This window comes from Fusarium musae, chromosome 1 (assembly GCF_019915245.1).
Source record: "Fusarium musae strain F31 chromosome 1, whole genome shotgun sequence".
NCBI lineage: Eukaryota > Fungi > Ascomycota > Sordariomycetes > Hypocreales > Nectriaceae > Fusarium > Fusarium musae.
Window position 1 is genome coordinate 6,068,557 of NC_058387.1, and position 27,070 is coordinate 6,095,626.

Sequence of the window (27,070 nt, forward strand, 5' to 3'; positions counted from 1 at the left end):
CGCCTCGAGATACTCGAAACATGAACTCGGAGTTAAATCTAGCTTGAAGCCGAGGGGAACTTGACTGCATGTGTCACGTCGACTGCTGCTGATACTCCTCAAAGAACGATTTTGTCCCCTTTGATAGCCAATGTCCGAAAGTCCGTCCCTTACCCTGAACTCTTAAATCTGCCGAAAGCTACGCCGCAGTCCTGAAACCTGCCATCGCTGATCTGTCGGATGTATTGTGCTAAATCCTCCGAGGCGAGCGACGGGAGAGGAAGCTAGGAAAACTTCCGGGAAATCCCAACCCTTGAAGAGATCAGCGCTCATCCCTGCCCATCACCCTGCCATTCGTATTATTCCCTGCTTGGTGAAGACAATTCCTGAGTCTTTGCTCCTGGCGAGGACCAACATCATATCATGGCTGGTTTGCATTACGAATTCTTTTCTTGTCTCCCTGTTGAGGTTGAGTTTTCGTTCTTTGTCAAATCGGGATTTTTGGTGGACGATCAGACGGATCCTTCGTCTCGGTACAAGCGATGTAACGTGGAATGGCCTCATTTTAACGGTATGCTTGCGATTGTTAGTCCCCGTCTTGAGAGCTGGAGAGCATACATGATTACCGTTTCTATCCGACTCGAGAAAGGTTCCTCGAGTGTGGATGGAGAACCATGCTATGGCTTATTATCTGGAAATTTAAATCTTTATTTTTAGAATGATGCCAAACTCTTACATTAACTGTAGCCTTTTACAGAGTAACAATGCCCCCAAACCGACCCTTTTTCTATAGTTCATGCAACATCGGCCAACTGGCAACACTCATGCGCTATACGCCCCAGGGCTTTTGAGACGCCGGAAACGCAGCATGGCCTTCCGAGTCGCTTGTCGAGCGATTATCCTGCGTGATCTTGATCTGTGTTGTCCGAGTAATACCCTGTCCATTATTGGCATTATCCCGCAGATACTCCGTCGACTCAGATCCCTTCAGCGTTCCAAGTGGCACACCATCCTCATCCAGCTTGTAGTAAGACTTGGGACCCGTAGATGAAAGCTGTGAACCCTTTGTCCCACTTTTGCCATATCGGTCTGCAGTATTGGGGTTCGTAGGGGCGGTGCTCATGCCGAATGCACGCTTGATGTTGCGGATAACGCCGGTTTCTTTGAGAATCTTGGGGATACACGGCACGCAGACGATGAAGAAGCCACAGGTCATTTCGGCGGTGGCCCAGAAAACGAGAGGGGCGAGGGCGTATAGAGCGTCGGCGGCTTTGCCGTACTTGACTGTGACAGCTAATCGGAAGGCGGCAGATACACAGGCTCTGCAGCTTGTTAGTTGTTGTATAGTGAGCTCAAATGTGCACTTACAGTAGACCCAACCCGAAGATAACAGACACACCCAACCTCTTTTTCCAAGACATCTTCAACTTCCAGATAACCTGCTGGGGTAGCAAAAAGATGGCAATATCGCAGCACAGGTGGATCGTAGCAGACGCGACCTGAAGCTTATGCAAGTCCCAGCATTTGGCGTCTGGGATTCGAAAGTCCCAGATGGCCTCGTGAGGGGTGCACTGCATGTTCAGAGCAACGACGATAGCGGTGTTGGACGTGGCCTGGACAAAGCCAATGGCCATGCAACCCCACCAGAAGATGCTCTTTGTTCGTGTGCCTTTCGGCACGAAGAGGCGACACCATTCAACGAGGATGGCGATTTTGAGAAATGGAAGGACGAAGGAGTAGCAGACTCCAAAGATGAGAACCCACTGATATATGTTAGCCTTTGCGATAGTGAAGTTTGGGCAAGGGATACTCACGTAGTTCGTGGGAATTACATCCTTGAGACGGACATTCCATTGATGCACGAAATATCCAGGCGTGTCCACCATCTTGAACGTCGCATAGGCAGCACCCCAGTAGTTGCCCTTATTTTGTTAGAGATCATCTAAAGCACAGTCAAAGGGTCAAACATACATATGCCAAGGTCGTGAGAACTTCAAATTTGTTAGCGATTACGATGACTCGGGAAGGATCAGAAGCACTACTCACTCTCTTCAGTCTGAAACTTCTTCAGCAGATAAACACGCCCATAGGCTCTGAGAAGGAAGCATATCGTGGTAATAATCGCACAGATAATCAGAACAGTGTATGCCAGACCATTCTGATTAGGGGGGTCGTTCAGATTCGACACCTCGCCCTTTGGAGGCGCAAGGGCCGGTCCATCTAGATCAATGGTAGCCATGATGGAAGCACAGGACAATAACAAGGTCTTTTGATCTTCAGGCACAGGAGTTTAGGAGCGAGCTGACTTTTAACGATCCTACGGAAAGACTTTGATTACCCATGTTAAGGAGAGTTTGGTACCAAACATGGCGAGCCTCAACCCTGGTATTTCGAGTCCGGGAGTCGAAACAGTAATTACTTTCGGGGATACTATAGCAGGTAACTACCTATTTACAAGGCCATTTCGTACTGAGAGATCTTGTTGGTGCAGGCCGTAATTGAGTTCTTGGATTGAAACATCCGTTTGCGTTAATCTTCTCCTGGCGATCATATCCAAGACTAGCTACCAGTTCCCGAAATCCTGGCTCACTGGGAAATGGTGACATTGGCTGCAGTGGATTAGACGTCCACAGGGGCTAGTGACGGCAGCTTGTGATAATTTTCTCACAAGTTTCCTCGGGACGTTGGTGCCGCGTGAGGAAAGCCTGGTTGTTACCCTGTCTAGGCTGAGGAGGAACTCCATATGGTGGAACCTCGGCTACAAGCTCATGCCACTTCTTGGTCAAACGAGCAATTAAGTTTATGATCTGTTCCTGGCTAGACTTGGCCCGAACTTTAGGAGATTTAACTGCTTGTGTCCCTCGCGTCAGTTATGAGAAGCCAAACGAAAGCTGCGAGTGGCTAGCAGCCCTATAGTATTCAGAATGACCTGTGTGAGTGCAAAAAGAAGAACTGTCATACGGAGTACTGGGACTCAAATGGGAACACGGTATCCGACCGAAGGATTCAGATTCCCCACACACCAAGAGAAAAGAGCCCAAACAGGGGTGAACCAACAACATGTGATCAGTCACTGCAATTTGCATCCTTCAGCAAATGTTCGAAGCGGTTCCAGTAGAGTAGATCATTGACAAATCTAAACGCATGCATATACGCTGATTACCGGGCTACCGGAAATGTTACACCCGTCTGCAGGTTTACGGGAGCTAATAAGAAGTCCGCGCCGTCTGCTATGCGAGAGATCAGACGTTCAAAGTCTTAGCTTGAGTGGTATTCACTAGCATTTAAATCTGTCTTGTCGATATGTTTATTGCAATGAGTGGAATGAGATGATGGGGGGCCCGATATTTGGGAGTAGCTGTCTTGGCGTCCCGCTCCAGATTTTAAAGTTCCTTCACCCCTGGTTCCCTGTTGGCGTTGCATGAACTTGGCCGAGTTGGCATCGTTGGCAACATCTTCATCAGAAATCTGCAGATGATCGGCACTTTGCATCCTTGGATAATGGTCGGAGAACCAGATCCCTGGTATCCGTAACGCGTTGGTTCAAGAGCAGTTAATGCCTTGGCTGCATCAAAGGATCAGGCCACTTTCTTACGTACAGTCGTTGTGTATTCCCAAGACTATTGCTCCAACTTTTTCGTCGATTCTGTAGCCAGCAACTCGGTCCCGTTCCTTCGTATCGACAGCCCCTCACCGTTGATGCTGCTGGCTTCTTAGAACAACCAGCTAAGAAGAACAAAGGGGCCACCAAATCATCCCGTCAAGAACCCACTCTCGGCTACCAGGCTCATAAATCCAGCTCAATCTCACACCCATACTCCTCCCCATCACGCAAACTTTCACACACACATCTCACCATATCCACAAGCCCCACGCCCGCCATGCCCAAGCAACAAGTCTACCATCTTCACCCACTAGGTTGGGAAAACGACCCCGAAGAGGAACGCTTCAAGGTCACCACGCTTGACTACCTCACTGTCTGCAGCTACAACAACTATGCTCTTTTCTTCAAGCTAGAGGACCCGGAGAAAGAAAGAGCCGCTGAGATCCTCAAGGCTGGGCTGGAGAGGACGCTGGCGCAGGCGAGACACTACTGTGGGACCATTGAGAAGGATCCTGGCGGTGGTCACTCGTTTACCAAGAAGAGGGATAGTACTGTGCGGTTCTTTGTGCAGTGGCTTGATGCACCTGAGGATACGGACAAGTATCCTTCGTTTGAGGATCTTGAGAAGACTAATTTTAGTGCGGTGACGTTGGGGGATCTTGAGCAATGGAGTGTACCGCCCATGACATATGGTGAGAAGCCGGAAGCACATCCTGACAACAGTCCTGTCGTGTCAGCCTTCAAAGCCAACTTCATACGCGGTGGATTAGTGTTCAACATTCATCATCACCACTACACCAACGATGTAATGGGCTGGGCGGGTTTTGTCCATCAGCTAGCTGAGAACTGCTACGCTGATGTGAACGGCACCAAACATCCAACCTGGGATCCTCTCAACCTCGATGTCTCACGCCTCATCAAGCAAGAACCCCCAGAGGACCAAAAGATCGACGGTCCAGCTCCCCCAGAACGTCATCCCGCTCACCAAGTCGGCGTGTCTCTACTCTTCCACCTCCCCAAGAGCAAAGCCGCCGAACTCAAAGCTAAAGCCACTCCCACCGACGGAACCTGGATCTCGACATACGATGCCTTCTCAGCCTTTATCTGGCGTAACCTCACACGTATCCGAGCGCCCGTCTTCAACCCCGATCCGAACTCGACTTTATACTGGTGTGAAGCTATCGATATGAGACGTCGGATGCACAGTCCAAAGGTGCCGCCGCGCATTCAGCACAATGTCATGTTCGCTGTGACATCTCCTACTGCACCTGTTGCGCAGCCTACTGTCGCGCAGATAATGTCGGAGTGGTCGTTGTCAGAGTTGGCGTCGTATATCCGCCGCTTGACCAATAGCGTTACGCAAGAGAACCTTGACAAGACGCTTGAGATGGTGGCTACCATTCGCGACAAGACATCTTTGAACACACGAGTCGATGCTCAGCCTCCTCTGTCGATTCTTCAGACGGACCATCGCGATGCAAACATCACTTCAGCTGACTTTGGCTTCGCCAAGCCAGCTACATACCGTCACCTGCTCGATCGGATTACAGAGGGTGTTATCATTGTTTACCCACCTCGCGACCCGTCACCCGAGTCAGATGAGGGATGTGAGTTTGCTATCTTCTATGAGAAGAGGCTTGCTCAAGATTTGATCAACGATCGTGAATGGAGCGAGTACTTTGAGTATAGAGGCGTTGATGCTGAGGATGCTTCTGAAGCCAAAAAGGCAAATGGCACAAACAGAGTAAACGGCGCAAATGGTGCCACTAGCTCTTCTTAGATGTAGATATATATGCAGTCGCCTTGAATGAACTGATCAAACGCTCAATACCTTCCAGTAAAGCCTCTCCATCCTCAAACTCTTCATGAACCAGTCATCGCCAACCTTCTTCCAAGTCTCGTGGTAATGTCCCCCGCCCGTTCCATGAACACCACCTTCATGTCCCTTCGTCCCAGCATGATACGTAACAGCCCAAATAGCCTTGATCTCATCAGGCGCAATCTGCTCCATCTCAGCTGGTCCGACAATGTGAATCGTCTGCATGGTCTTGAACTCATTCTCAAAGAACGCGACCCAATCTTTTGTGGATGACCACGAGTACTCGATGTCTCCCTTTGTTATTACACTCCCATCTGGATTGTGGAAGAAGAACGTCGCGTTGGGCAATATGATGCTGTCGAAGCGGTTCCATTGATTGGAGTCGGCAAAGCGACAGTATTGCGCCTTCTTACGCTGGATAATCGCTGCGGCTTCGGAAGAGACCGCCATTTCGACGAATTAATGTGTTGCTGTAGACTGCTTACAAGGTGTGAGTAGGAGGAGTTGGTCGTGTGCGATCTTGATTGAGTTTATACCTACCGGGCGGAAATTCCAGTACAAGGCTGTAAAAAATAAGGTTCAAGTTTAGAAAGGCTTGGCTGTCATCTGAAAAGTCATCTTATAGTGGCATCATTACATAATGGCACCAGTAGCAAAACATGGATGATGCACCAGGAAGAACACATAAATGGAGCCAAGCGTCTTTTGTAATGAGATATGTAAATTTATAAAGGCTTCTGCTGCCACAGTGACTCCGATGTGTTTCTTGTCAGATCTTATTAATAATCTTGCGCCTACGTCTATTTCTTAGTCTCTCTCATCAGTGCCTCAAACCCCTCTAGCACCACTGTTCTATCCTTCTCGCGTTCTGCATCATCACTTCTCTCTACAACATCCCTCCCCTCAACCTTCCTCGCCTCCATAACACTCCTCCCCGTCTTCCTCTTCACCAGCGCCCTCGCACTCATATACGCACCCTGGCTCGGCAACGCAAACAACCCAATAGCCCCAGAACCAACCTTTGTCCCCAAATTCAACAGTCCAATACCAACACCCTTCGCCGCACCCGCAGCGCCCTCTTTCTTCGCCCCCCGCATAGGCTCTAACACTATACCGCCTATTCCCTCGACCATTCCATGTGCAAAGTTCTTTCCAGCTGCTATACCGCCTGACTTCCAGTCTGTCACGGCGCCGGGGTCGTAGGCTTTGCCGCCGTAGAGTTTGGGCGCGTTGCGCATTCCTTCTGTTACGGCGTAGGGGAGGTCGAGAAGCATGCCTTTGGAGTAGTGCTTGAAGAAACCGCCTACGCCTGAAGCTGAGCCCTTGACGGCTGCGAGGGCACCGTGTTGGGGATCTTTATCTTTGGTTGCTGTTGGTGCTGGGGGGAGGTCCAGGCCTGCTGGTCTGCCGAAGACATCATCCTCCGAGGGGCGTTTTGATTGTTCACCTGATCGATCTTGACTTGCTGATCTACTGCCGCTTGGGGTCACTGGTCGTAGAGCTTGGATGGGCTTGACAACGATGTCAGAGGCTGATGTTACCATGCCAACTCCCGTCGTGGCGAGCGTCGCAAGTGTCGCAGTCAACGGATCCCAGCGTCGGTTCTCGATATGAACTGGTTGCGATTGGTAACTGCAAAACAGTCAGCAAATTCTTCCCATGTTTGTCGCAGTGCAACATACGCCTTGAGGTTATTCCACGACACCTTCTCACTCTCGACTAATATCTCAGCAGCTACCTTGGACAGTTTTATCTTCTTGCCCTTCCTGTCGTAAAGCCATGCTGCAGAACGATTGGGTAAGAGGTCACATCGCATTTTGTTGAGAGGTAGGTTCGCATGGAAGGATGCCACGGCTCGCCTTACACCAGCTTCGGATGACATCTTATCGGCGATTTGTCGTGCAGCTGTTGAAGCTTCAGGTGTTAAGCAGAACAGAATAGCTTCAGCGAGGTTGCTGCTATTCAAAGCTTTGAAGGGAATGGGAGCTGGACCTGCACCACCAGCGTGGACCATATTTCCCCAAAACGGTTGACTATCCACCATGTCAGCACAAGCAGCGAAGCTGTAAAGACGACGACTTACTCTCCGAAGAAGGGAACAATGGTAGTTGGCTTCGCGTTAAGAAGTCCGCAAGCCGTGGTGCCGGCTCCTCCGTGATGAATCACTGCAGTAACATGCTGGAATAGCCACTCGTGCGGACAGTCTCCCAGAAAGAAGACTTGATCGCCACCAGCTGAATCACCTCCAAGTTTACTCCATCCTCGAGAAACAATCGCTCGCGTCCCTGTAGCACGAACAGCATCTAGAATTGTCGCTGTCAACTTTTCGGGGTCGTCGATTACAATACTGCCAAAGCCGATATATATCGGTGGCGTACCACTGGCCAAGAACTGCTGCAAAGCTGGTTCGGGTTGATATTTTGGGGTGTCGCGGAAGAAGAAACCGCAGACATCTGTCCCACCAATTGTCAGCGAACGGTAAGTAACGGCATGGATCGAGGCATACCGATATTCTCAGGCCAGTCGGCTGGCTTGGGGACCAAAGCAGGAGACCAGCAGTATGTGACTGGAACGCCCAAAGTCTCCGTCAAACAAGGTCCTTCACTGAAAGGAATTGGTTCCAGATCAATTGTGTCTCTCCACGCATTAATGATATCGCCGAGTCTGTTTGCGATCAGCACACCGCCGTCCACCTTTAGGCAATCCATCCTCACTTACCCTTGCCAAGTCATCCACTCAACCAATGAATACGACACATAATTCGCAGCTGTCGCCGACATATCACTCCCATTGGCCCTGAGATTCGCAAGCGGATGACAAAATTCTCTCGTGCTCGTCCACGGCATCGTAAACATCAGATGTAATGGGATACCAAGTGCTTGCGCACAATGAATATGCGCAAAGCTAGGAGGATTCGCGATGATTGCATCTGCGACGAAGGGTCGTCCTGTAAGTTCATCAGGCTCAATACAAGAGCTCCAGCACTTATGCAACATTTCATCCACCATTTTGCGTTTTCGCTGGATTTCGCCTCCACGTAGCGTCTTCATGCTAGGGAAGAGACCAGGGTTTTTGACCATGTAGGCCATCAGCCTTTACAAAGCCGTTAGCTCAACTGACATCGACAATTAAGTCTGGAGGCACTTACTCAGCGGGATCACCGCCGATGGAAAAGAACTCAAGACCAGAATCTCTCACAAATTTATCGAATTGACCGTGTGACGCGAGTCGCACTCGGTGGCCATGGCGCTGTAATTCTGTACCCAGCGCGACGAATGGCTGCACATCGCCTCGACTGCCAACAACTTGAATGACGATGTTGAGACGGATGCTCTTTTCGCTTGTCTCGGTGTATGCAGGCGGTTGATCCTGTCCATAGGAAACAGGAGGTTTTCCTGAGGGAACTAGTTTCGACAGGCGCCGAGCTATTCTTGAACTAAGATCGATGTCAATTCGTCCATCTTCACGGCTGGTTGTCGTGGCTTCTAATTCTGCCAGCGCTTCGTAGGGCGGAAGTTCGTCTGGTAGTGGGGCGCTGTGCTCGCCATTTGCTGGGAGCTCGAAATATCTCGTCTGTCGGTTGGACTGGTTGTCATCTGGTGCCGGGGACATGATTGCTCGAATGAATTAAGGATGAAGATTGGAAGTAATTAAGAATTTTCTCAGCTGCCTGGCAGCGAGACGCCATGTTATAAGAAACCCGACCGCGAAACGACGCTATCGCCAAATACGCGTATTACGGGAAACACTCGTACACAAAAACCCGACTCATGGATGGCTCCAGCGCGGCTCGGAGCAATCAATAACAATGTTTCTCGGATAAAATAACAACTTTGGGAAAAGCTAATATACGAGAAATGTTCAAATAAAATATCCGTGCTCAATCGGAAATGAATCCCGTCGACCAGTGTCGAGTTGCGTGAGCCCAAGCTGCCCAAGCCTTATGAGGCAGTGAGAACGGCGGGATTGAAATATGGAGATAATGAATACGCGTAAAGAATGTCGTGCCCTTGACTCGGTTCCCGCCTCACGCTAGCCTTTATCAGTCATAGCCTCTTTTGTAGGGCTTGCGACACGGCTCACGTCTTACAACATTTTTCAGCTTAGTTTAGGGTAGTCCAGACTACACTTGCATCTCTGGACCAAGTCTAAGGTAGACCAAATATCACGAGGCTATCATCAAGGGTCGTTGACTTCATCGAATGCCAGCGACACAAAGTAGATGTACGTCTTGGAGGTTTGACGTGAGAAAGATGTCAGGTTACAGCCGTATCTGTGATCAAGGCACATGATAAAACAGCGGGGTTTACTGGGATCATATTCCAGAGCTTCGTTTCTCATTCATTGTTTATCGTGTATCTCAAATTCTCATTCATCTTAAAATGTTCTTTTTCCCGACACCCATGTTACAGGCCAAACATGGTCAAGAACGGATTTCGAGCCATCCACACGGACCAGGCTCCTTACTTCTCACCATGTCCACGCCGAACACCATTGCTCTTGAAGTACTTACGATCCTTCCAAGCAATAACGGCCGCCCAAAAGTTAACCAACCTTCGGAGTGTCAGCCAGTTCCTTGATAAGGATGAGATAAATTAACTTACGTAACAACCAGCGCCACCAGTCCAACCAAGATGCCAATCGCACAGTTGGCACCGATGCAGATTCGAGTAGCCATGTTGAACGCCAAGCCCATCACGACTGCCCAGAAGACGATGTCCATGGTGTTCAGAATCGCGTTTGCCTTGAGGCTTCCGAACCTTTTGAACTTGTCGACCTTTTGTGTGAGGTATTCGTAGGCTAGGAACGCGTACGTTTTGAGACTCTGCGAAAATGTAAGTACTGTTCAAAATTGTAGGATAATAAGATGATAACCTACCATTGTTATGGCCATGATGTCTGATCTGGTCATCGGGATACCTGATGGTTTCGTCGCAACCTTGGCGATACCGAGGATGAAGGCGATGGTGGTGGTTACGACTTGGACAATGAAGACTTTGTTCTTCCAGCTGTGCTCAAAGAAGCGGCTGTCGAACAAGTCTCTGATGCCCATGTTTTCAGTTCTTTGATTTAGAAGTAGAGATTGAATGGTAGAGTGCACGTGGCGAAAGGCGGGAGCAAGATGTCGAAAAAAAAAAGATTAAAACGACAATATTGAACATAAATGTGTCAGTGAAATCTGGGATATGAACAGAGGCGTTTGTTTAAGATCTTTCTGGATCTGATGTTGATATATATAGGTTGATTGTTGTTTTGATATGGGTCAAGCTCTATACGCGTATACGATCTTGGCGTTTCGGGGTGAGCCGTACGCGGAGAATTGCAGATCAGATCGCAGATAAGTCCAGCCACCAGGCTTACATGGAGTGGCGTCTCTGATTCATTTACGAAAAACATTTTCCCCAAGAGATATATACGCATGAATTAGATTGGGGAGAATCGATCACCACTGCTTGGCGGCGGCGGCCACTTAACCCCAGTGCTCGCCATTGGTGGCTGTATTCAGTTGACGTCCCCTGCAACTCAGCACCCTCTTTTACCTATTTGCAGCAGAATGAAATCTGTAGCTGTTAAACGGTAGGAATTGAATATTTATAGTTTTGTGTTGGTGATGAAAATCAAGTCACAGGCTGTGAAACAGAGATCTGCAAGCTTGGCAAAGAAGAGAGCTCTTGATTGGTCATGTAACCGCTGACAAGATTGATTGCCTGATGCCTGCGGAGAGTTCATCCTGGCGTTTGCGGATAAAGTCAGCTACGCCGCGCAGAATCTTACATGTGTGTGTCAGAGTGAATTCCTATTTCTTCGAGTCGACTCAATTCAGTATTGACTTCTTACCCTTCGGTTGACAATCATCAAGCCTCAGCTTTTCATCTCCAGGCTATTATCCTCAGAATGACTCCCATGGCCTTGAGATTAATTGCACTGCTGGTCCTCGCGACTCAGTCTCTATCACATACATCCAACTACCAGACAGTCAACATCTTTCACCATATCCCCTCTGACGTCGACCAATGTATCCGACCATGTCTCTTCCGCCCCGACAACGCAAACGCAGACGTTGGCAGCGCTCTAAACTGCGGCGCACCATACCGACGGGAATGCTACTGCGCGACCGATAGCGATGACATGAAAGCAGTGAGCAAGCACATCGACAGCTGCGCACAGGCGAGTTGCTCAAATGGGCAAGAGTCGCAGGATGCCGAGACCATGAGGCATTACTATGCTTCTTACTGTATGGTGCATAGCTACTCAGAGATGGAGGAATGGTATACAGGTACCGTGGCGACAGACACAGCTACCCCAAGAGATATGTGGGGTTGGCCTGGGACAGGGACAAGAACGAGTAATATTCTTTTTCCTGACACGACGCGTCCATCTTGGGCGAGACCGAGAACGTCAGATGTTATCCCTAGCGCGACAGATCCAGCTCCATCCGATGACGAGGATAATGATGGCGCATGTTTGGCGAACTTCAAGCTACTGTATGTGGGGATGCCAGTACTCGTAGCTCTTTCTCAGTGGATTTAAGGTTAATATTAAGCTTGCCTCGTTGCCTCTCCCCGTCCTCTCGAACCAACAGGTAGATCTTACTTTAAACGTCAATTAAATAAGCAGCCATGTTTTCAAGTGCAGAATAGAAGTCAGCCAAGTTCGGCTTTTCATCTCCTGCTGGAATGCACAGAGCAAGCATCCTCGCAAACCCAACCCCGAGTCGAAACCCTGCATATCCATCAGTTATGTATCGATCATGCATCCACTGTGAGAGCGATGCAACGTCAGCCAATGTCACGCCACTGCCATCGCTGATATCAACGCGCTTCTTGACGATCTTTCGGAGGGGTGCCCATTCTGCGATCTCTATCAGAACGCAGCCCAGAGAATATGCATCCATGTAGCGCTCGAAGCTGTCCGAAGGCTCTCCGAGAGCTTTGGGATGCCGATAAATGTCCCTTGAGAGATCTTCGGATGGCTGCTCGCTGATCTCGGTCGGCGAACCTTGTCGTGCGAATGAGAAACCGCAGAGATATGGTCTACTTGAGCGGTTAATTGACGGGCTAGAGGCCGGAGAGACGAGGAGAATGTTTTCAGATCGCATGTCCTTATGCAGCCAGCCTGCTGTGTGGAAGCTCAGAAGCGTCTGGCACACCTGCACAGCTAAACGAAGTCTCATGCCGACATCTGGCAGTGGTCCGCTGGATTTCGATAATACGCTGAGCAGGGAAGGAGGCCTGTCGGTTCCAGGAGGGAATCTGAAGACCAACCGGAACCCCCCCTGCTCTTCAGTGTATCCCAGGCAAGGGAATGTCTGAAAGGATGGCGTGGGAGGCTGCGAGAGTAGGAGCACGAGGGCTTCAACACGTGGTTTAAGCTTCGGTTTCATTCTCGGCTGCACACGCTTCTCTTCTATCAGCACGGTGTCTCCCTTGTACAGGGCAGATCCAATGGTTGATGCCATCATATGAATGCCAGACAGCTGGGAAGGGTCAAGAACCGATGGGAGTCCTGCTGGTAGTACAAGGCTGGTCCCATCATCGGAGTGCGGTTGTTGCTGGGTATCACCACTATGTGATGTGAGCAGAATATGCTGTGCCTTCAGGCCAGCCGAGGCAGCGAGGCCGTTTCTAACACCAGCATCTGCGAATGAGTCGTGAAGGGATTTCTGGAGATACTGAAGGCCCTTGATATCCCGACTCGTTTGGATCGCGAGTTGCAGCGTCTGGTTGACTGCGCGAGACGTCTGGATCCGGTGAGGAATGTCCAAGAGAGACCAAAGCCCATCGACAAGCCCGGTCACATCCTGCACCAGCTCCGCGTACTTCTTCTTATCGACAGCGGCCCAGTAAAGGCGCCGTGGGAACCGATTCGCGGTGCCAAGTGTAGATGCGCGCTTGAGGATGCCCTGGCGAATCTCGGGTGACACAATATTTGAAAGGATCGACGAAGCCGGGTTATCCGAGAGTATTGCTGGTTCGGGAGGGACCAAGTCATCAGATTTATCAGGCGGAAATACGAGTTCCAACTTGTAGCGCTTTTTCAAAGCATCCGTTGAGGAGAGAAGCTGCTCTAGCTGGAGCAAAATGAGAGCGGCAGGATGCTTGTGTATCCCCAGTGATCCATCGTCTCTGGGAGGATTGAGGCCGATTGCCCTAGCCCATTCAATGAGTCGATGCTCTTGAAGGACGAGTTTTGTTCGTTCGATGGCTGCATCCTTTCCGATGTTTCTAGCGTCAGATATCAAGGCGAAGCCCCTAACGCAGCTGGCAAAGAGGTCGAACGAGAGCGATACCACAGCAAGAGCTGTTCCGGGGTCCATAACAAATGCGAAATAGAGGGCTATCTCCTTTAAATTGTTGTTAGAAAGTCTGCGTCTTGGTTGATGGCCTATGGGGGTTTGTGTCGGATAGGCGTGTGGTGGCGGATGGTGCCTAACCAGCCCGGCAAGATCCTAGCCTACCAGTTGTATGAGGCTAATGCAAGTGCAATTATCCGATATTTACATTCCCGAGCACTGTTGTACTGGCACCTCGGACCTTTTTTAGGCTCCTGTCAAAAGTCAATGATCATATATCCCTTCGCTAAAATATAGTCAAATCCTTGACCACGCAGTGACTTATTTTAGCCCACTCCTCCACTTTTTGGTCCACTCCACTTGGTGTCTTTTGCAATAGTCCTCTAGTCATCCTAATACTATCGTCAATGGCATAACAGGCTGAGGCAGGCTGTAGTACCTCAGCCGCAAATCAGTAATTACATAACAAATAACTATTTGCTTACCAGCAACACAGGACCCTTGTAAGATGCTAAGGCAGCGGATCCACTCCTTTCAAGCCCCCCCGCCTGGTCAAAACCCGGATCAACATGGCGCCTTCATGTTTTGATCTGAGCAGCTTGAACATCTATCACCCAATTACTGATCCCCAAAACGAAATGGATTCCTCGTCAGGAAGAATTTTGACGTCTTTTAGGGGGGAAACCTCTGATCCTACGACCTTCAAACCATATGACCCTGAAACCCTAGACGATGCGCGCTTCATCCCAAACGCCTTGGACTTTGCCTACCGAGCCTTCTTGGCTGACAATGCCGTGACATTATCGGTACCTCCGGTATTTTCGAATGCGCAAGCCGTGGACAGTGCCTCATACGCCGGCCGGGGCGCAAGCTTCACCGTGTATCGACGTCGCATCCCGCCCCAGAAGCCCCTAACGTCGGTTACAAACATGGATGGCCTCTTGATCGAAATTAGGGACAAACGCAAGCTGCCGGAGGTAGTAGCATACAAAGTGGCCGTTATCGAGTTTTCGGATAAAGGTGAAGCCACTCAAACGTCCCGGCACGCCATAGACGCTGCAATCATGGAACTCTATCTCTCGACGCACCGCCCAATCCTGCAACACCCCAATCTCGTAGACTTTCTTGGATTGGCATGGGGAGCAAACCCGTTCAACTCGTCGCAGAAACTGCCGGTTCTTATGGTGGAGTTTGCAGAACACGGGAGCCTCTCGCAGCTGCAACAGAGGGAGTATCTCGGCATAGAGACTCGCCGTAAGCTCTGCCTTGATGTCTGCAAAGGCCTTCATATGCTTCATTCATGCGGCATAGTCCACGGCGACATCAAGGCACAGAATGTCTTGATATTTCCAGATGCAGAGCACAAGTACATAGCCAAAGTGAATGACTTCGGCTACTCCCAGGTGATAAATACTGAAAGGAGCAGCCTCTTGCTCGGAGGAACCCGGCCGTGGAAGGCCCCAGAGGCGAGAACAGCAGTCACAGTATCAGACGCAAAGTATACCGACATATACTCACTGTCCCTCTTTATCTGGTGTACATTTGCGCATGGTCAAAACATCTTCAAACTCCTGGTGGACCCCTCCAAACAAGGCGAAGAATTCTTCGCGGAAGCGGAGAAACTGAAGGTTAGCCAAGAGCTAGCTGCCCAGACAGATATTTCTGCATGGTACATGAAAGCCATTATGGCCACTACTTATGGCGACACAGGCCAGTTCCTCCAGCGCTTCCAGTCTCTCCAGCAGCAATTGCAGCAGAACAACACACAGGCCAACCACCCAGCAGTCGGCATTGACGACATTGAAAAGATTCTGTGTGCAATTCCACCCGCGCTTTTTCAAGCGATGGAGCCACTGAAGCAACAGCTGATCGCAACTGTTGAAAGTTTGGGCTCATACGAAGCGATGAAAAGAGCTGTGACAATAGGATTATCGAATGAGCCACACCAAAGGGACCTAGAACAAATCATGGTCGCCCTGGGCCACAGTGGTTCGTTTACTCAAGATAGGTACTCAAACTCCCAACAGGCGATACATGATAGGTATAGGGAACTAACCGAACCAGTGCGGAGCAGAATGAAGTGTTGAAATCGAACCTGAATGTAGGTAATAAGAGGCTTGCCCTTCGAGTACATTGAAAACTCATCTCACATAGCAACATTTCTTTACGTGGCGCCACTGGACGAAGATGGACCCTTCCGTTCAGAGGTACCTGACAACAACATACATCCAAAGAGGCGAGGGGGAGGTTAAGAAAGGTATGATAAACCCACCGGAGGCGTTCCTTCTCACGGCTCTCTACATCAACGGATACGGTGTAGACAAGGACACATCGCAAGCATTGCGATGGCTCTTTAACGCATGGGGAGTGAAACATCCACTGGCGTCAGCATACGGATACAGAATCGCGCAGGCCATCGGGCACACACCTGATAACCTAGAAAGCGTAATCGAAACCCTTGAACTAATGGCGCTGCGTGGTTCAAGAACTGCCCTCCAAGATTTAGCCATGCTCTCCAAGAGTACCTACGAGAAGACGAAGAAAACTATCCGTGACGTCCTCGCAGGCACGGGCGCGAATTTCCTCTTCAAGACAGAAATGCTTCACGGATTCGCTCACAATATGTGGATCAGAACCTTTGAAAACATACCCATATTGCTTGAGAACTTTTCTCAGCTCGATTCCATCGCCGACTACACAGCCAACAAGAGAGGTGACCGGATTCTTCATGTGGCTGCAAGTTGCGGTCAAACGGAAGCCATCGGGGCTCTACTGAATCACTTTCCGTCGCTGGAAGTTAATCAGCTCAACGGTCAAGGCGAGACGCCGCTTCTTTGTGCTTGCCGCGCTGGGCAGTATGATACGGTACTGTGGCTCGCTTCCAATGGAGCAACAGCGTCGGTGGCACTGAATGGAGAGTCTCCGCTTCACTGGCTGATATCCTTTGATGATCAGGAGATCGAAAGCGTTGGCCCAGCACTGATCCAAGCCGGCGCGGATGTAAATGCCAAAACGAGCACATTCATCGCTCACCAAGCGGGGTTCCCGGCATCGCTAGATATTGATCGGCTCCCGGAGGGTCATCCAATCGGATGGGGTGAGTGTTTTCTATTCTCTATTCATATTCACGCCTTTCCTAAACTACATGACTCGGATCTTTAGTGTATTAGAGGGGGCTGATGTGTGAACTAGCGACTCAGTGTGACCGTCCCAAAATTGTCAAGTTCTTGCTGTCCCACACGGCCGATCCGAGGATGTGCAATACATCGTGGCCTCAAGCAAGAAGTGCACTGGAGATCGCAGCATCGCAGCTTCGCTCAGAATGCCTGGAGTTGATGATCCATGCCATCGAGCAATTCAACCTCGAACAAGGGGCAGAAAAACGAGGCGGCTTCTTTGTGACAGGCCTCCTTCAGCAGGCCGTTTACGGCAGCAGTCTATTTGATATGATCCTATACCATGGGCCGAGATACCGACAGGCGATGGAATCAACTTTCCAGTGCCTGTTGCCAAGGACCAGCAGACTTGTCTCCCCTCAAGGCTACGGCGGCTTCAACCAAACCCTTCTATATTTGGCTATCTCGTTAGCCCGAGATGAATTGGTTGAATATCTCCTCAAGCACGGCGCCGACGTCATCAAAACTGGGGAAAACTATGATGAAGAAGTGCTTCAATCCCAAGACGTCGGTGCGTTCAAAATCGCTGACATTAACCGCGCATGCGGCGTTGACCTGCGAACGCCGCTGCTAGAGGCCGTTCGATGGAATCGTCCCACAATGGTCAATCTCCTCCTTGAACATGAGGCCCATGCCACGGGAGCTTCCAAGAATCCTTTCAGTGGACAAGATTCAACATGGACCGCTCTCCATGTTCTTGCGTATGCAGGACAAAACGATACGCGACTAGTCCAACCCCTTCTTGACCATGGCGCGCCCCTCGACGGCTTCCCGGACGAATGTGGCAGAACCGAATCCCCACTACTCGTCGCCGTGCAGAATGACCAGTTCCAACTCGCTGAATGCTTTGTATCGCATGGTGCCGATATCAACTTCACCAGCATGAGCAGTGGCCATCTGAGCTTCACAAACCCCACGACTATCTTGGGCCATGTCATCGCCTCCAACGCGCGAAATTCAATTGCACGACTCCGCTACCTCATTGGCAGCTCAGACAGGTTGGAATTCATCGTCGAGCCAACCCGGCAGTGGACGGCGCTCCACCGCGCCGCAGCCGCTCACATCGACGCCGAGTTCCGCGGGACAGATGCAACCGAGGCGGCTGAGCTGGACTGGACTGACATCGACTGGAGTGCAAACCGCGAGATCGTGAATGAGCTACTGTTGCGGTTTAGTGATCCGGCACAGATTGATGCTGTCGAGAAAAGCATGGGGCTAACGGCGATACACCTGGCAGTTCTCGCGGGGAATGATGCCGCAGTGAAATTACTTCTTGACAAGGGTGCCCGCGGAGACATGCCGAGTGCAGGGGGCCAGGGACCGACAGCCGCTGACATGGCACTTGGAATACAGATGGAGAGGTTGTCTGTGAGTCAAGAAGGTGCGCGGCCTGGCGAGGAGGAGGTAGCGGCTCGTAAGAGGTGTAGTGATCTTCTAAATCCGCGAGCTCAGCGTGTAGTATGAGCGAGCCAGCGTCACTTTACGTATTAGTCTGCGACTTAGTAGAAAGGACTTGTCTCTGTCGGTTGCTCACCGTATACAGTAAGTGAATGGACGGGGTAATAAGCGCCGAGGCGGAGAAAGACCGGGGTGAGTGGAACGAGACGTAAACGAGTTAAGCAATGCGGTAAACGAGGTCATACTTACACCCAAGCCTTGATTGTCGGGGGCTGAGACAGAACATAAATAGGATCTGAAGTAGTTTATTTATCAACAGCGATGCGCTGCCTGATGCTGACAATATTTAACAGTAGATATAAAACAGAGTCACGCCAAGAAGGGGAACGAGATACTTGATGAGCTATAATGTACGGTACAGTGCATCCGATTTCAGGAACGAGCCTAACCCACCAAGACGCCTTTCGTTCACAGACCTTACTTCCCCACGGGGTAACCCCCAGAATTGGCAGTGCTAATCTCAATATGACCAAGCTTACCCGAAAAACGCTTGGTGAGTGCCGGGGAATCGTCCACAGAAGGGGGGTTCACTTCGCCATAATACACAGCGATGGCTAATTAAGACACTGCCTTGGGTATGTCGACCTCGCTGGCAACTTGCCCGAGGTGCAAGATTGGAAATGGACATAAAAGAAGGCCTGTAGCTATTGGGGCCAATCTTCTGACTGACAAGTACATCACATTCATTATCACCCAGCTCTGCTACTGTCACTCAGACTAGATGCATCTCTACGGGTGCCAACTACTTACCTCGGCAGCTGTCATTGGCTCAGTCGTTGGGCAAGGCATTTCACCCTCATTCAATGCGATCCCAGGCTTTGTAGCTCCTGCAGTCGAGTATCGTCCCAAGTTCAGATACTGGTAAGTAACCTATCCTTCCCCACATAGCACCCTCATTTCACTCACACCTCCACCAAAGGCTTCCAGATGCAGATGTAGACCACGATATTCTCAGAACCGACATCCAAGACCTCCAAGAGTTCGGCGCCGGCGGTCTAGAGTTCCTCCCGTTCTACAACTATGGCTTCGGTGGCGTGAACGACTCCAAGATGGAGACATATGCCTTTGGTAAACCAGCCTTTAGGGATGTTCTCCAGATTGCGCTTGAAGCTACCAAGGCGAACGGTTTGTCGATAGATGTAGCGCTAGGCGCTAGCCAGGGTCAGGGTGTTCCGTCCAAGCCGCTTACTCCTGGTCTTGCTGTGCAGCTCGTCTATGGGAAGGTGTCTGTCAAGGGAGGACAAAAGTTCGATGGGGCTTTGCCAGCTGCTGATATTAACTGGAATGAGAATTTGGGATATATTCATCCTCAGGAAAAGTTTGGTGGTAACCGTCTTATTGGGGTCTCTGCCGCTGCCATTGCTTCCAGTGAGTCGCCCCCTGCGCAGGATGTCTAACTCATCGTGCCATCGACTCTCATACTGATACTCTTGTAGCAAACGCTTCGGATGATAGCAACGTCTTCGTCGCCCTGCATGAGAAGTCACTCGTTGATCTCACCTCGTACGTCAAGAACGGCAAGCTCACATGGAGGGCGCCAAAGGATTACGAAGAGTATGTTTTATTTGCGCACTACGAGCGCTACACCAACCAGCGATCTTGCGACGGGGTGCCCACAGATGTCATTGCCAACGGCTCCTGGGTCACAGACCATTTCAGCGCCGCCGGTGCAAAGCTAGCTTCCCAATTCTGGGAGAAGAATCTGTTGAGTACCCAGATTCGCCAGCTTCTAAAGGAAGTTGGCAAGCACAGTACGTTCAACATCATAACCTTTGCTTTGCCTTTCTAACACATAAGTAGCGTGGGAAGATAGTATGGAAATCCAAGCTTCGCTTTATTGGTCTCCTGGGTTCCCTGATCGCTTCAAGGCCAAGCGCGGTTATAATGTGATCAAGTATCTTCCACTGCTATTTCACAAGTCGACTTCCTTTACCGCCGCCCAAGCTCCCTACAACACTACATTCTACCTTTATGGAACTCCGGATGACGGACAAAGCAAGTACCTCCAGGACTACCGACTGACCTTGAACGAGGGTTATCAGGAGTATCTGCAGACGTTTGAAGACTGGGCTGAGTCTCTGGGGCTGTCTCACTCGTGCCAAGTTGGGTATAACATTCCCTTAGACATTGTAGGTCTTATTGCTCCTCGCCGTAATGCTAACGCTACGGAATGTTTCTAACGCGTTGATAGCTCGCGGACGTACCCATTGTTCCCACCCCCGAACTTGAATCTCTAGCCTTCAAAACACCAGATCAAATGTCTCAATTTGTCGGCCCAGCGCACCTTGGGCGTCGCAACATCATTTCCACAGAGATCGGCGCTGTTGCACAAGGGGCATACAGTCTGACTATCCCCTCCCTCGTCAAGCTCTTCCACGACGCATTCGCAGGAGGCGTTAATGCCATGATGATCCATGGGATGACTTACGGTGGAGAACAACTCGGATCAACTTGGCCTGGATTCACGCCGTTTCAGTATATTTACACTGAACTCTGGAGCCCCAAACAGCCGGCGTGGAAGTATATGGGCGAGGCGATGAACTATACTGCCAGAAACCAGTTTGTTCTGCAGCAGGGAGTGGCTAAGAAAGACTTGGCCTTTTATCTTTACAAAGATCCTTTTGGCATATCTGATGAGTATAACGGGACGGATCTCCGAGCGACTGGTAAGTGCGGGGCCCCGCACCATTAAATCGTGCTAATCGAGTTCCTAGGCTTCACGTACGAGTACCTGTCGCCAGCCAACTTTGGATCCAAAGCCTTCAAGGTCTCGAACAGGGTTTATGACGCTGCAGGTGCAGGATACCGAGCGCTCATACTCGATCAGCAACAATTCATCACTCCCGAAGCATCGCAGAAGCTTGTTGAGGTGGCCGACGCAGGCCTTCCAATCGTCGTCATCAGAAGTCTTCCCAGTACAGCTATTGGAAGCAAGGGGCAGGATGTTGTGACCAAGAACATCTCGAAGCTCAAGGGATCCAAGTACTCCAACATTGCTTTCATCAAATCCGCCGATGATCTACTTAAGACCCTCGACAAGCTTTCCGTCAAGCCAAGAGTGACGACGGGCTCGGCTGCCGCGAAAGACTTGTACACCGTGTGGAGGTCGGACGAGGGCTCGGACTATCTTTTCCTCTTCAATCAGGGCTCTGCATCGACTTTTGAGATCACGGCAGAAGTTGATCTGGGCAAGGTTCCATACAATCTAAATGCATGGACTGGACAACAGGCTGCTATGGCATCGTTCAAGAGGTCTTCTGGTAAGGTCAACTTCCAAGTATCTTTAAAGCAAGGTCAGACGGCAATCATAGCGTTTACCAGTGGGAAGTCAAAGACAAGCATAGTCTCACAGTCGGAGAACGTCATCGAAGCTTCCTATGGTTCTGATGGCAAAGAGGGCATCTCTGTCATCTTGGGAGATGCTAAGGAAGCTTCCCTGACATTGTCCAACGGACAGACCAAGAAGATCCCCGCTGCCAGCAGCAGTGACAAGAAGAATGCTCTTGATATCGATATCGGCAACTGGAATTTGACGCTTGAGTCCTGGGTCCCCGGTCCTGACGAGGCAAAGTCCGCATCTGTCAAGAAGGTGATGAAGCTTGGCACTCAGAAGATCTTGAAGCCCTGGTCCGAGATCCCTGAAGCTCAGAATTTATCCGGCGTCGGTACATACACAGCCACTTTCCAGGTCCCGCAAGTCCCGAGCAAGGATTCCATCGCTGTACTGCAGTTTGGCCCTGTGCTCAACACCATCCGAGCGTGGGTAAACGACAAGCAGCTCCCAGAGATCGACATTTACGATTCTCAAGTTGATGTCTCGGATTATCTGGTCAAGGGTACCAACACGATTCGGGTGGAGGTGGCATCTACCTTGTTCAATGCGGTCAAGGCAAGAGTTGATTATGTCAAGGCGAATGGCGTTGGTCCAGCGGCTCCCGGCTTGTATACCTTTGCAGATTGGCAAAAGCATGGATTGATCGGACCAGTGTCCATCAAGAGTTTGCGCAAGGTCAACTTGTAACATGCATGTCACAGGCTTAAGTCGGCAAGAAGCAGGAGATTTATAGCAACTGATAGTACTTGATATAGTGAGTAGGTTATGTCTAAGAGGATATGAGTGCTTAAAAGGTTTTAATTATTATGACTGCTTGTCTCTTCAGATATGTACAGTTCCCTCTGGTCCCGTGAATCGTTTGGACAGACCCAATAGCCAAGATGAGACAATGAAGATCAGACTAACTGCGAAGATAACAACAAGATAATTCATAGAACTTCCGGTAACAGGCTTGGCAACAGGGAATGCGAACACGACACTAAAGAAGAGCATGAAGATGGTTGCCAGCGCATTGACAGCGTATCCATATCTGCCCAATGCGAACGCCCTCTTTGGCAGTGAATCACGGCCAGTAAACAACAAGACAGTTTGTGGCAGTACGACTGTGATGTTGAGTGCGAACAGAGTCAGGTTGATGAAGCTGCTGTAGGCTGTTTTCGAAGCGATGTAGAGGATGTCGATGATGATTTGGAGGCAGAGCATGATGGCAGTTGCGCGGACTGGGTTGGACCATCTGAGGCGAGAGACGTAGGAGGAATAAGGAACACCGCCGTCTCGAGAGAACGACCACAGAATTCGAGATGAAAAGACGAAAAGGTTGAGGATGATGTGATAGAACACGAGAATGTAGTAAATCGCCCAGATTGTCGTTGCAGCCTTGGAGCCCAGAGCTTGGTTATATACTTCCATGATTGGCGCACCTGAAGCAATGAGTCCTTGAACGTCTTTGATGACATACATAAGACCAATGTTCCAGCCTATCACTGTGATGATTCCCAGAATGATTGTAGCGCCAATTGCGATGGGGATATTCCGGCTTGGGTTGTCGACCTCTTCCGAGAGATGACTGGGCGCGTCAATACCGCAATAGGCCCAGAGACAACTAGCGAGGCCGATCATAGCAGCCCATCCGTCTGTCCAACCAGAGACGTTCGTGAATTCAGTGAAGACAAACTTGCTAGGCTGCTTGACTTCTTGAACTGCCAGGAGCGTTGCAAGCGATGCGATGAAGCCGATAATCGAGAGCCAAAACACTGAGACACCGATGCTACCAATAGCAGCTGGAAAGCGAGAAGCAGCCAGGAATGCGATGGTACATAGACAAATGTGGACAAGATAGACATGCCAACTCTGAGCGACATACGTCTCATTCCACAAGGACACCAGGCTAAGGATTGACTGTGCGACAAAGAAGCTGCACGAAGCCGTAGCTCCCATGGTATATAGAATCGACATCCATCCCGTAAAGAACGCAGCGAATCGACGCGTCGAAGCTGGGAATGTCATGTACACGATATGGTACTGGCCACCTGCAGACGGAAAGGCAGAAGCTAGCTCTGCGTAACCTGCTGCGAGGATGGTCATGACGATGCCACTGACCAGAAGACCGTAGATTAGAGTTGGTCCAGCGCCGCATGATAGAGGAACGGCGTGGCCTGAAGCGAAAGCGACCCAGGAGTTCATGGTGGTGAAGCCGAATGCGATTGTCGATACGAGTGTGAAGCGCTTTTGGAGGTGGGTTTGTCGATAGTCTGCATCTTCATTCTGGGGTTTGTAGTCGGGTGAGGGCTCGCATGAGACGACGGAACTAATGCCGGACGGAGCCATTGTGTCGTGAGAGCCTCCCTTCATGGTCGCGTGATTTTTATACACAGATCAACAGGTATTAATGGTGAAGAAGATAACGAGCTATCTTTCTGTGTTACTGCTCTCGATGCAGAGGTAGTCCATGTAAGATAATTGGAGTAAATATAGAACGATGAGCGATATTGACATAATCCTTTGACGTGGAGATGAGCAATATCTATATATGCATCTTCCCAATCGCTGACATGTTGAACCTATGCAAATGCTGAACTGAGGGTTGTGATAACAATGATGCTTCGCTTGACGTTGTCGCCCTACTAACATTAGCTCAAGATAAGGTGACCGGAAAGCTGGGATTGTGGAGAGGCTTCGGCGTCAAGGGCGTCAAGTATCTCCAAGCTTGGGGTGCGATAACTAAGACGAAGCTAGGGGGTGTACAGAAATGTTAGCGAGTCCCCGGCCTGATTTAGCGTGAGGAATGCGGAATGATTCTGTCCACAATGACACTAATGATTCCTCGGGCCACTGGGAGCTGGCTGATTGACTTTATCGTAAAAGTGCGGGGTAAACCCTGCATCAATGAACTTGACGTCTCCGAACCAAGTTAGCGTTTATTGCGAATCCATGGCCCAGGAGCCGATTCACGTTCCACTCATCATCTCTTCTCCCCCTTTCCATCTCACCTCATACAGCACATTACCATAGCGTTTACCTGCCCTGCAGCGTTACCTTGGCAGCCATGGCCACCCCGATATCCACCAGCAGTCTAGACTCCTCGTCCGCACCGCCGACAAAAAAGCGCACTAAGAAACCTTTTACACGACAGCAGCATGGATGCTTGACGTGTCGGCAGCGCAGGAAGAAGTGTGATACGAGGATGCCTGTCTGTGGGGACTGTACGCGACTTAATCTTGTTTGCGAGTATCAGGCACCCCGGCGGGTTAGAAAGTCACAGGGTGCAGTGGTGAGGTATCCTGATGCGCACACGGGGATCAGTGAGCCTGTGGATGTGGTGCGGCCGGATGATGGACACTCTGGGGATTTGAGTACGGGGAGGAGGGCGATGCTGCGGTACTACACCACGACTCTGGCACAGATGCTGTCGACGAATACTGAGAATAACTGCTTCATTTCGGTGCTACTACCAATGGCATTCGACTGTCCAGTTCTCTTAGACGCCATAACAGCGTTGTCATCAACGCATCTCGCAATGTGCAACCCAGACTTCAACGACATATCCCTCCAACACCGAGGTCGCGTCCTAGCCGCGTTCAGAAATTCTCTTGATGAAGACAACAGTCTCACAAGTGAAATGCGCCTCGCCATCGCAATGGTCATGTGCGCATTAGAAACGATATCAGATGGAACGAGCATTGGCTGGACATGTCACGTTGCCGGTGCAGCAGCATGTCTCGATTCAATACGATCGTCAAGAAACTTGAGCTTTGAAGCAAAATGGCTCCTACGCTTTTTTGCTTATCACGATAGCTTGACGAGTATATCTCTTGATCGGAAGCCTTTGCTGACGGGCGATTACTGGATGTCGAGCGATGATACATTGACAGATCCATATTGCGCTTATGCTCCGAGGATCATCTTCTATCTATCCGAGATCAGTGTTCTCGGCACAATCGAGTCTGACGAACACATGCTACAGAAGGCGTACGAGATTGCGAATGGTCTTGCGGAATGGAAGTGCAAGGCTGGTATCACGAGTGATGAACCTCTCGCGTTGTTGAGTGAGACATATCGCGGCGCGGCTTTCATCTACCTCGAGTCGGTTCTACGAAAACGCTTCTCACAATGCATTATCGCAGACGTAGTCCCTGGAGGGATTTCGACGCATATTGAGGCTATATCTAGCCTGTCAGACAGGATACCCCAAGGCGCATTTGCTGAATGCTCTTTACTCTTCCCTCTTTTTGTTGCGGGAAGTAGAGCTGAGAATGTAAGACAAGCGAGCGTTATCCGGAACAGATTAGTGGCGATGAATAAGTGGAGGAAGTTCAAGAATGTTGATGCTTGTGTTGACGTTCTTGATGAGATCTGGGCAGTCAATGGGCCAAGGGCAGTTGCGTGGCAGGACGTGTCAAAACATCGTGGTTGGAACTTGGCTCTATTTTGAGGACTATCTATATACATCATCTCCGATCCCCCTCCTTGTTCACTGATAGCTTGAAGATATCCGGCCTGCCATAATGGCCTGCAACATCAAGATCATGCTTATAAGCAATCGTCTGACTAATATCGATGTCAACAATTAACGGCTCGGGACCATATACGGGACCTGCAATGTACTCCCCATCTGGCCCGATGACACTTGAGCCACCGGTGAACAGTTCCGTTGACCCAGCACCTTTGACGTATGCCTCCAGCAATTCGGGCGGAACAGAGCCTTTGTCTAGATACGAAGCTGCAGCTACGACAAAGCATCTTCCTTCAAATGCATATTGTCGAGAAGCGACCTGATGCGCTGAAGGCATATCGGGCCATAGCGCAATATGGATCTGCTCATCTTCGGTATGCAGAGCTTGTCTGATGAGAGGATGGAAATGTTCCCAACATACCGCCGCACCGACCCTCCCAAAGCTAGTATCATGGGCCCTGAGACCTTGCGCATCTCCATTCGCCCAGACAAGTCTTTCAGCGTGAGTAGGCGTAAGCTTGCGATGAACGCCCCGAAGAGAACCATCCCGTCCAATCATTGCGACACTGTTATATATAGTCCCGCCACTTTCTCGCGCTCGTTCGTTGAATCCAAGAACGACTTCAATATTATTCTCCCTCGCAGCGTCTCTGATTCGGTTGATATGCGAACTTGAAGCAGTGGGACTGGCTTCAACGAGGCTCTTATACCAACTTCGGGCTTCCGGGTCGTTCCAGCTCGCCATTCCGAATACCCAAGCAGGGTAACCCGTCAGCCATGTTTCGGGAAATGCTATGAGATTGGCTCCGGCCTTTGCTGCTGTCGCGATCTCTTCAATTGCCGTTTGGACGCCGTGTTCGAGGCATAAGAGACGGGGACATCGCTGGACGACGTAGACTCGGACGAGGCTCTGTTTGTCGTTGGAAGGGTTTGGTGTAGGGTTGGCGTCCATGT

The 27,070-nt window shown here is 50.2% G+C and overlaps 12 protein-coding genes across 12 annotated transcripts; 5 read left to right on the top strand and 7 right to left on the bottom strand.

Moving 5' to 3' along the window:
* Window positions 1–808: 808 nt before the first annotated feature.
* J7337_001865 (uncharacterized protein) lies at window positions 809–2,218 on the bottom strand (the record flags this gene model as incomplete). The annotated part of the gene is made up of 5 exons (XM_044819598.1): window positions 809–1,301; window positions 1,348–1,742; window positions 1,794–1,901; window positions 1,951–1,970; window positions 2,026–2,218. 5 exons carry the CDS (start codon window positions 2,216–2,218, stop codon window positions 809–811), a joined length of 1,209 nt encoding a protein of 402 aa, XP_044687300.1.
* Window positions 2,219–3,860: 1,642 nt separating this feature from the next.
* On the top strand, window positions 3,861–5,363 carry J7337_001866 (uncharacterized protein; the record flags this gene model as incomplete). The annotated part of the gene is made up of 1 exon (XM_044819599.1): window positions 3,861–5,363. The coding sequence occupies one exon, from the start codon at window positions 3,861–3,863 to the stop codon at window positions 5,361–5,363; it is 1,503 nt and encodes a 500-aa protein (XP_044687301.1).
* Window positions 5,364–5,399: 36 nt separating this feature from the next.
* On the bottom strand, window positions 5,400–5,852 carry J7337_001867 (uncharacterized protein; the record flags this gene model as incomplete). The annotated part of the gene is made up of 2 exons (XM_044819600.1): window positions 5,400–5,716; window positions 5,816–5,852. 2 exons carry the CDS (start codon window positions 5,850–5,852, stop codon window positions 5,400–5,402), a joined length of 354 nt encoding a protein of 117 aa, XP_044687302.1.
* Window positions 5,853–6,202: 350 nt separating this feature from the next.
* On the bottom strand, window positions 6,203–9,014 carry J7337_001868 (uncharacterized protein; the record flags this gene model as incomplete). The annotated part of the gene is made up of 6 exons (XM_044819601.1): window positions 6,203–7,034; window positions 7,085–7,465; window positions 7,486–7,855; window positions 7,909–8,006; window positions 8,121–8,495; window positions 8,551–9,014. 6 exons carry the CDS (start codon window positions 9,012–9,014, stop codon window positions 6,203–6,205), a joined length of 2,520 nt encoding a protein of 839 aa, XP_044687303.1.
* An 851-nt stretch (window positions 9,015–9,865) lies between these two features.
* On the bottom strand, window positions 9,866–10,455 carry J7337_001869 (uncharacterized protein; the record flags this gene model as incomplete). Its single annotated transcript, XM_044819602.1, has 3 exons — window positions 9,866–9,977; window positions 10,007–10,227; window positions 10,282–10,455. 3 exons carry the CDS (start codon window positions 10,453–10,455, stop codon window positions 9,866–9,868), a joined length of 507 nt encoding a protein of 168 aa, XP_044687304.1.
* An 842-nt stretch (window positions 10,456–11,297) lies between these two features.
* J7337_001870 (uncharacterized protein) lies at window positions 11,298–11,933 on the top strand (the record flags this gene model as incomplete). Its single annotated transcript, XM_044819603.1, has 1 exon — window positions 11,298–11,933. One exon carries the CDS (start codon window positions 11,298–11,300, stop codon window positions 11,931–11,933), a length of 636 nt encoding a protein of 211 aa, XP_044687305.1.
* Window positions 11,934–11,997: 64 nt separating this feature from the next.
* J7337_001871 (uncharacterized protein) lies at window positions 11,998–13,719 on the bottom strand (the record flags this gene model as incomplete). Its single annotated transcript, XM_044819604.1, has 2 exons — window positions 11,998–12,552; window positions 12,616–13,719. 2 exons carry the CDS (start codon window positions 13,717–13,719, stop codon window positions 11,998–12,000), a joined length of 1,659 nt encoding a protein of 552 aa, XP_044687306.1.
* A 545-nt stretch (window positions 13,720–14,264) lies between these two features.
* J7337_001872 (uncharacterized protein) lies at window positions 14,265–15,733 on the top strand (the record flags this gene model as incomplete). The annotated part of the gene is made up of 2 exons (XM_044819605.1): window positions 14,265–15,684; window positions 15,723–15,733. The coding sequence occupies 2 exons, from the start codon at window positions 14,265–14,267 to the stop codon at window positions 15,731–15,733; spliced, it is 1,431 nt and encodes a 476-aa protein (XP_044687307.1).
* Window positions 15,734–15,882: 149 nt separating this feature from the next.
* J7337_001873 (uncharacterized protein) lies at window positions 15,883–18,335 on the top strand (the record flags this gene model as incomplete). The annotated part of the gene is made up of 2 exons (XM_044819606.1): window positions 15,883–16,792; window positions 16,888–18,335. 2 exons carry the CDS (start codon window positions 15,883–15,885, stop codon window positions 18,333–18,335), a joined length of 2,358 nt encoding a protein of 785 aa, XP_044687308.1.
* A 715-nt stretch (window positions 18,336–19,050) lies between these two features.
* Window positions 19,051–22,350, top strand: J7337_001874 (uncharacterized protein; the record flags this gene model as incomplete). The annotated part of the gene is made up of 6 exons (XM_044819607.1): window positions 19,051–19,190; window positions 19,249–19,697; window positions 19,766–20,080; window positions 20,130–20,458; window positions 20,521–20,995; window positions 21,044–22,350. The coding sequence occupies 6 exons, from the start codon at window positions 19,051–19,053 to the stop codon at window positions 22,348–22,350; spliced, it is 3,015 nt and encodes a 1,004-aa protein (XP_044687309.1).
* Window positions 22,351–22,559: 209 nt separating this feature from the next.
* Window positions 22,560–23,991, bottom strand: J7337_001875 (uncharacterized protein; the record flags this gene model as incomplete). Its single annotated transcript, XM_044819608.1, is given in 2 exon segments — window positions 22,560–22,568; window positions 22,582–23,991. The coding sequence occupies 2 exon segments, from the start codon at window positions 23,989–23,991 to the stop codon at window positions 22,560–22,562; spliced, it is 1,419 nt and encodes a 472-aa protein (XP_044687310.1).
* Window positions 23,992–26,111: 2,120 nt separating this feature from the next.
* J7337_001876 (uncharacterized protein) lies at window positions 26,112–27,068 on the bottom strand (the record flags this gene model as incomplete). Its single annotated transcript, XM_044819609.1, has 1 exon — window positions 26,112–27,068. The coding sequence occupies one exon, from the start codon at window positions 27,066–27,068 to the stop codon at window positions 26,112–26,114; it is 957 nt and encodes a 318-aa protein (XP_044687311.1).
* Window positions 27,069–27,070: the final 2 nt, after the last annotated feature.